General features: G+C 49.4%; 1 protein-coding gene across 1 annotated transcript; it reads left to right on the top strand.

Moving 5' to 3' along the window:
• The first annotated feature begins 912 nt into the window (after positions 1-912).
• KLF4 (KLF transcription factor 4) lies at positions 913-5029 on the top strand. The gene is given in 5 exon segments (XM_069880322.1): positions 913-1070; positions 1073-1195; positions 1320-2184; positions 2275-2439; positions 3957-5029. Coding segments are annotated over 5 exon segments (1404 nt in total). The 5' UTR covers positions 913-995; the 3' UTR covers positions 4133-5029.
• The last annotated feature ends 3699 nt before the right edge of the window (positions 5030-8728 follow it).

Genomic DNA, 8728 nt, shown 5'->3' with positions numbered 1-8728 from the left:
AAAAATAAGAAAAAATAAAAATATGGGGAAAAAATCAGAAAAAAAACCCCAAAAAGCTACAGAAAAAGCAGATACAGAAAATTATCGATTAAAAACAATTACAGAAAAAAGAAAATTACAGAAAAAATACAGAAAATAATTACAAAATTTACAAAACAACGTATAGCAAAAAAAGAAAAATAGAGAAAAGAGAAAAATACCAAAACAACAGAAAAAAAGGCAGAAACAAAAGGAAATAGGAAAAAGAAAAAAAAAATTTAAAAAAAGGACGAACTACAAAAGCACCTGTGAGAGGCCGGGCAAGGTGCGTTACGCTTATAAAGCAGCGGCGCTCGGGGGGGGCGCGGGGCAGCCCGGGCCGGCGCGCGCTCGGCGGGGCGGGGCGGGGCGAGGCGCGCGCCGCCCGCCCGCCCCCCCTCCAGCGTCGTACGCTCCGCGCGGGGCCGCGAGAAGCGCGCGGGGCGGGACGCGGGGCGGGGCGTGGGGCGGGAGTCACCGCCTCCCCCCGCCCCCCCCGCCGCGCCCGCGCGCCGCCCCCTCTCCCCACGTGTCAGTTTGTTTTCGCCGTCGCCGCGGCGACGGGGCGGGGGGGAGTGGCGCGCGCGAGGTGAGGTTATAAGAGGGGCGGCGGCGGCGGGTTGTCGGTAGTGCCGAGCGGGGCGCGGGCCGGGCGGCGTGAGCGGCAGCGCACGGGGCGCGCCGGCCCCTCCCTCTCTCCCTCGCCCGCCGCCGGCAAGACCGCGCCTCGACCGACGTCCCCCATGGCCGAGGCTCCCCGGGAAGCGCCTGGAGCCCCCGCCCCGCCGGTACCGGAGCCGCGTCGCCGGGCGGCGGCCGCCCGCCCGCGGCGCCGCTAGCGCGCCTTCGCTCGCAGCGAGAAGCGGCCGAGGAAGAAAGGGCGCTCCCGCGGCGCCGAGCCCGGAACGGCTCTCCCCTGCTCCCCGTCCTCCTCGGCGGCGCTCGGCACGGCGGCTCGGCGCGACGCCCCGGCGCGGATGCGGTGGGTGCCGGGCGCGGCCCCCGTCCCGCCCGCGGCCGCGCCGCCGCCTGACGCCGCTGTGCTCTCCCCTCCCGCAGGCAGCCCCCCGGCGAGTGCGAGATGGCGCTCAGCGGTACGCTCCTGCCCTCCATCGCCACCTTCGCGGCGGGCGCCGCGGGCCGCGAGAAGGCGGCGCGGCTCGCGGGCCCCGGCAACGTGAGTATCGGCGTCGCGGCGCCGCGGGACGGGGCCGGGGCGGGGGCGGCGGCGGCGGGGCCGGCCGGGGCGCGGCGGGGCGGCAGGGAGCTGGGGCGCTGAGCCGCCGCCCGTGTTCCCGCAGCGCTGGCGGGAGGAGCTGTCGCAGCTGAAGCGGCCGCCGCCGACGCCGCGACCCGCGGAGCCGTCGGAGCTGGAGGCCGCCGCCCTGGGGCCCCGCCGCGACGCCGAGGAGTTCAACGAGCTGCTGGACTTCGACTTCATCCTCTCCAACTCCCTCATGCACCAGGAGCCCGCCGCCGCCGCCGCCGTGGTGGTGGCCCCCGCCGCCCCGGCCCCCGCCGCCAGCCCCTGCCCCGCCGGGCCCTTCGCCTACCCGCCGCCCCGGCCCGAGCCCGCCGGCCTCCTCTACGGCGGCGGCCGCGACGCGGGCCCCGCCGGCGCCTTCGACCTGGCCGACATCGCCGACGTGTCTCCGTCGGGAGGCTTCGTGGCCGAGCTGATGCGGCCCGACCTGGACCCGGTGTACCTGCCCGCGGCGCCGCCGCCCCTGGGCAGTCTGCAGGGCAAGTTCGTGGTGAAGGCTGTGGGCGAGTACAGCCACCCGGGGCTCAGCCCCAAGAGCGGACCGCCGCCCGCTGCCCCGCCGCCCGGCGCCGAGGGCCCCGGAGCGCCCCCCTACAGCCCCCTGCCGCGGATGTGCCCAAAAATCAAGCAGGAGGCCGCCCCGACGTGTGCTCTGGCCCCGCCGCCGCCCGGGAGCGGCCCCCGAGGAGCCCCCCAGCACGACTTCTCCCTGGGCCGCCCGCTGCCCGCCCGGACGACGCCTTCGATGGGGCCCGAGGAGATGCTGAGCGGCAGAGACTGTCTCCCTGCCGCCCCAGGGCTGAGCCATACGCCACTGCCGCTGCCTCCAGGGTACCCCCCGGCCCCTGGTTACCCCGCCTTCCTCCCGGAGCAGCTGCCGCCCGGCACGCTCCAGTACCAAGGTGAGTCCCCGTGCTCTGGCAGCGGGCGTGCTGGGACACCTGCTTTGGCGCTGGCCATGGCTGTGCTCACTCCTCCGTGTCGGTCTTTAGAGCTGATGCCGCCGGGGAGCTGCCTGCCTGAGGAGACCAAGCCCAAGAGGGGACGCCGATCGTGGCCTAGGAAAAGGACAGCCACGCACACTTGTGACTACGCGGGCTGCGGTAAAACCTACACCAAGAGCTCTCATCTCAAGGCGCATCTGAGAACCCACACAGGTTAGTTCTGTGCAGGGTCAGCGGGATGCCCCGGTCTGAGAAGGATGGAGTGAGCTGCTTAGACACTGAAAAGCAAGGGGCACAGAAGGAGGCTTAACAGTAGCGAGCTGTAATCTTTTTGTACTGGGTCTCTGGGCTTTTTTTTCCCCTCTCTCCTTGGCTACTGGAAGTCCTGTACAGTCTTTGCTTCTTGGCTCAGCATTTTGTTTAATGGTTCAGAATGAGTCAGAGGTAGGAGCGGGTGGGTTTCTTGCCAAGGCAGAGTTCGTTGCTTCTCTCTTGCTTATGTGGCAAACTAACTAGCAGGTAGTTGGAAGTCAGCTGGGATTTATTGCTCTCGATGGTGTTGGCCCAGCTCTGAGAAGGGAGCAGACCTCTCTCAGATATTGCTCTCTTAGTTTGTGGTTAAATGTTTTGCCTCTGGCTTGCTCTAGTGTGAGAGATGGTGCATGTCTGCAAGCTGCCGTTCCCTTTCTGAGGAAACTGTGATGGGCCCATTTTGAGTGGGGCTTTTGGCTATGTAGGCAGCATTTACGGAGTGGTTTGCCTACGTGTGGGAGCAGCTTTTCCCCTGCACTATCACCAAAGAGTCAGAGTTTTAACATTTGATTGGCTGCTGTGAGAATTTGGATAAAATCTGCCAAAGTGTGTATCTAAGCCTGAGCTCAAACTTTTAACTTTCAGTTGAGTGTGGTGTTGCAGTAACTGGCCTTGTGAAAGCGGGTACCTCATGGGCGGTTTTGCTGGTATGGGTATTCCATAACAATGATTAAATAATCTGAGGATTTGCATAATTTCAATCCCTGAATTGTCAACTTGATTAAAACTTTCTCCTGAAGAGGAGACGTGAAGGGGAGAAACTACTGGTGTTGCAGTAGTTGGGCTACTTTTTCAGCTAATGTCAGTGGTGAGGGGGGGAAAAAATCAGTCAAGTGAGCAGTTCTTCCTGTTTGCCCTGAGCTGGTCGGCACTGTCTCCAGTATGTGTAGGTCTGGGAGTTTGTAATTGTCAGGGAAACTCATCTTGCTGTCAACAGCTTTTTTTTTTATAGTGAAGACACTAAGAATGAGTTCTTAATCAGGCTGAGCTAATGAAAACAGTTTTCATCTATGGTTTAATTCTTGAGGCCTACAATTAACCTAAATACACAATGTCTGCTGAGCTTTTTCTGGTTGCTATCTGATGGTATAACATTAGCTGGTAAAAATGTCACTCTGTTATCTGAACTTGTGTTCTGAAGCCTTGCGTGCAAAACAAACAGTGGAAGTGAGCATTTTAATCAAGATGTCAGTGACACAGATGTTTACAGTACCTGTATATCTTGAAAAGACAGTCTTATGCTGTTAAGTCTTGGCAGTTTGCTTCCAGCTGCTTCAAGAAGTTCATTGCATTTTCTTTGACATCACCCTTTTTCTTACCCAGGACAACATGTGTTAGTGCTTCTTAAAAGAAAGGTGTTAGGAGAGGTAGCCACAACAACCTAACTGATGTGATTTATTTTCTATCTTTTTATAAAGGTGAGAAACCTTATCACTGCGACTGGGAAGGCTGTGGATGGAAGTTTGCCCGATCTGATGAACTTACTCGTCACTACAGAAAACACACAGGCCACCGCCCTTTCCAGTGCCAACGGTGTGACAGAGCATTTTCTAGGTCGGACCACCTTGCCTTACACATGAAGAGGCACTTTTAATTCAAAGCAGTGGATCTTTTCCCCAGCTGCCACAGAGTTTCAGTATTTACAGCACAAGGACCTTCCACAAGACAGAGAACACAATGTAAGCACTACAGAGGTGAAGTTTTCCAAAGAGTGGAAAAGAGGGATAATTGCATACAGACACTGCAACTTTTATATATATATATATATATGTGCATTTAGAAGAAAAGAGAACCAAAAACATTGGGGTCAATGACTGGATCTTCTATCATTCCATTTGTAAATCCAACTTGAATTATTTCCGGACTACAATATGCCATGGAGTGACTGGAAGTCACAGATATCAGGGTTAAACAGACTATGTGCGGTTTGGAGGGTGGGGATATTACACAGGGAAATAACATTCCCTTAATTTTCTTTCAATGCAATATTAGATGTAAATGTCTTCTTGTACTTTTCTTTTTTTTCCTTATAAAAGCCATTACAATGTTAAAAGGTGGAAAAATTCAGGTACAGAATTATATTTTAAAGGCGTATTTCATGGTGCTTAGTGACTGTTGGTTCTAGAGGAAGCCAAAGTTCTCAAACTGCTGCATATCTGACAAGGAAATATTTTTGTCTTCCGATTGCCAATTGACATAAATCAGGTGAATAAGCCTGGTTTATCTTTTTTTTTTTAAAGAAAATAACTATGCAGACAGTCTGTAATGCACTGTGGTTTCGATGTGCAATAGTTTGTACAATGGTTTATTCCCAAATATGCCTTAAGCAGAACAAATGTTTTCTATATAGTTCTTTCCATAATAAATATGTAATATAAATTTAAGCAAACTTTTATTTTGTATATTTGTAAACAGCGAAATGTTGGAATTTGTATTTTGCTTATTCAAGTGGAAAATAAGTGTTAAATAAACCTATAATATTGCATCTGAATGGCTGCTCTAGTTTTCTTCTGTGCATGGATTAAGTCAAAAGATAGTTTATTAAGTATTTGATAGTGGTTGAGTTTCCTGAGGCAAGGGGGTATGGCAGCAGCAAAGGCTTGTTGTCTCAAGAATCACAAGGATAGGGTTGTATAAGTGCAGTGCTAATCTAACACTTTTTAGTAAAAAAAAAAAAAAAAAGGTGAACTGAGAATTTTTGCCTTGAAAATCGAATTGCCACTTATCTCACCTGTGGTATGCAACTTTAGTTTACTATTTTTTAGGGTAACTCTGTTTAAATTGTTTGTTAAAGGAAATTTGTCTGTTAGGGATATTAGACTGTGCGTGTTCAAAGATAACATTCTAAAATCTTTTTGTAGTAGTATCTGCAGCATGAAAAATTAATTTTCTTGTGCTTTTGGGGTAAGCTGGTGTCACTGCTTCCATGTGAATGAAGGAAAAGCAACTGAGTGGTGTTGCAAAGAATGAACTTTACTCAAGGAATGAAGAGCGCATGTGTAAAACACCTTTTAACAGTGAACTACATGGAGTTTCTTTTAAGGCCTGCTCTGTCCTGGAAATTCAGTAATTCAGCAGTATCCCAAGAGGCAAAATTCCTGTAGGAATCCTGGTATGCCTACATAACTTAGGACTGTTGAACATGCAGTCCTCAAACTGTATAGCTGCTCACTTAAGATGTGTTGCTGCAAGAAGTCCCCAGTGTACTTCAATTGCACTTAGTCTGCTGTAGTTAAATGCAGTGAGCTTGCTGCATGCCTGAGGTCATTACCATTTTTGTTGTAGTTGTCCCTGAGGACCTCATTGCTCTCTTTTCCTTACAAATGTTTAGCAGTAAGATTTCAACATGAGTGCTTGATGAATAGGACCTGTTTTTCTCACTACTTTTCTAAAGGGAAGGAAGAAGGAAGCTATTCCTCTTCCACGAGTTCAAAAATCTGTGTCAGCTAGGAATTAGTGTATGGTACATTCAATAAAGCTGAGCATGGAAAGCAAATTACAGGTAAGACCCTTTCATATTTCTGGACTAATTGACACAAAAGTGGCAAGATCAAGTTTTTGTTCCCAAATGTGCTATTAAATTTCATGTTTTGATGTGTACTTTGTGTGGTGACTGGTGCCATTTCTTTCTAAATCCATGTAAGTAACCTAATGTTGCAGAAAATACTTCTCACCCCTTATCTCATAGGAATGCTTTGTTCATCTGAAAGCTATCTTTGTTGGTTTGGTTTATAGGTAACACAGGGAGTAGGGAATGTCTTGTTTGGCTTGCAAATAGCAAGTATTTAAAGTTAAATTAAAGTTATGAGTCATCCTTTATCTGAAACTTTTTTTCATGTGAAGACTTTTTACAGTTAAACCAGTTGTTTTTCCCTCTTCTGTTGCTCTGCCTATGGATTCTGCGTGAGAGATCCAAGGTCAGTTTTGCAGCTGAAACACGTTGTCCTGTCTTGATAGTGCTGGGCTGTACTTGGGTATCTGCAGGGTCACCTCTTGTCTGTATGGCTCCTACTCAGAAGCTTTTACATCTGTGGAAGATTTATGTCCCAATGCATCCAAAAATTCTTAAACCTAAAGATTTCATTTGAGAAACTTGTTTCTTTTGCTTTTTGAGTGTTCTGACATTACATAGCCTTAAGAATTTTATAAGATGCTTTAGCATTTAGTTCTGTGTTATTTGCTCCAGCTAATTTCAGTTTCTCCTTAATGATTTTATAGACCCTAGGTTTATAGTTGCACAAATGATGGCATTCTTGAAACAAGACTGTTCTTTTCTCCCACTTGATTTTTTTTTTCCTCTTTTTTTCCCCTAGTCCTAACCAAGCTGCCCTCAAGCATGACTTTTTTTTTCCAGACCTCAACAAGCATGGTTGTAGCTTGGTATTTAAAAAGAAATGCTTCTATTGCTTCAAAGATTTCCAAAATCCTACTCCTCTACTTCTGGGATGGGAGCCAACACTCATTTTTTGCCATACAGCGTGAAGCCCATGAGAGGCAGTCTGTGTTCCTAAGGAGAGGTCTAAGGGGGGAATCTACTGAAATGAGCAGTTGAACCAGTTTTGGTCTGATAAGTTAGGTGTAGAACTAGAAATATCATGTTGGTTTTGCCACCTGTTTCATTATGTCTGCTGTCCTGGAGTTGCACTTAGGTGCAAGATTGTACATGGATGCAGTAGAACAACATATGTATCAAAAAGTCTATCTCACAAAACATGTAAAAACACCAAGCAATCTTCTAAGGGCATCTTGAGAAACCAAGGTTTGTGTAGTGTTACTAAAGCTGTTTTCATGTGTACTTTGCTCAGGCCGGGGCATCTGAAAATGGGGTTTGATGTTATTAAGGGTGGCATCTCTGTCTTGGGGTAAGCGCCTCCAGAGCTGCCACTGAGCGCTATTTTAGCTACTGAAGGGAAAAGTTTTTGTGGCAGAGAATTGCTCTCTGCAGTCAAACTACAGCCATCCTTAATCCTGCTCACTCCTAGCCCAAATCTCTCTCAAGCATGCCTAATGTAAAGCTGTTTGAAACAAGATAGCACATGTCTGCCTACCAAGTGCCAAGTATTCAAAAGTGCCATCACAATAAAAATCTTCACAGAGCCGCAGCACTTCTGTGCACTTGTCTGCTACACACCACAGGCTGGAAACTTGCACACTTTGAACTTGGTTATTAATTGTAATCCAGTACTAAAATCCTCAGGTGTCTCCTATCACTTGAAGGTGTACTTGCAAGAGAGTTGCTCTTACCCCATGGAGGTTACCAGATTCTGCCACTGCTGAAGTCAACTGCAAATCTCACAAGGGTTTATATTAAGCTGATATGAATCAGTGAATTTCATTCTCCTTCTCATTAATAAGGGGAGATCAGAGACTCCTGAGGTTAATCACCTCGAGTGTTAACGGTTTAACCAAATTAGTTTACACAGGTTTGCTATGGGAGTGTGCCAGACATTAGAGCTAGCCTGATTCCACTGAAGTCCCTGGCAAACACTTTAATGGCACTTGGGTGCAGGAGTTTCCAAATTAACTCAGTTGCGAACTGTGTTCCTCTCTGGGCTTTCCTCCTTCCTGACAATTAGAAGGTTGTATGCTCTCAAGGCAGCTGGAGAATAGGAACAGGTTGTAAATGTGGATGGATCGACCAGTACTTACACTCCAGGGCTCTGGCAAGGGTCTGGATGTGGTAAGAGTGCCAGGATGTGGTTGGAGGAAGTAAACCTAAGGCATGGTGAGCAAAACTCACATAGAGAGGAACACCAGTGCTACCACCACTGCTGACGCCGCATGTTGACTGGTACTTGCCAGGAGAGCTCTCCAGACTAAATAGCTGTCTGCAGGTTCAATGGGAATGTCTTTGCAGACCAAGCAGAAGAACATGTGCATAGAAGAGGGAAAGGCCCATCATTCACCAAAATTTAATTGAGGTCACATTGGCTTGGAGCCACAGGGTAACACACCCACATTCCCTTGTCTGCCGTACACCTGAATGACTCACGTTTCCTCTGCCCTTCGTTCCTGCTATGACTTAGTGGGGGACATTTTCATTACTACTAAGGACATTGCACCAAGCGCAGAAGTTGTCTCTGTGGCATGGAAGTGGGTGGTGGTGATGTTGCTGCAGCCTTGTTCTCCACCCTGACTGTAGATAGGCGTCTGTTAGTCTCCTTTTCACCTTTGGATGCTTACCAGTGAG

Source organism: Phaenicophaeus curvirostris, chromosome Z (genome assembly GCF_032191515.1).
Source record: "Phaenicophaeus curvirostris isolate KB17595 chromosome Z, BPBGC_Pcur_1.0, whole genome shotgun sequence".
Classification (NCBI taxonomy): domain Eukaryota; kingdom Metazoa; phylum Chordata; class Aves; order Cuculiformes; family Cuculidae; genus Phaenicophaeus; species Phaenicophaeus curvirostris.
The sequence above is the reverse complement of the archived record's forward strand: the minus strand, read 5'-3'. Positions and strand labels throughout refer to the sequence as shown.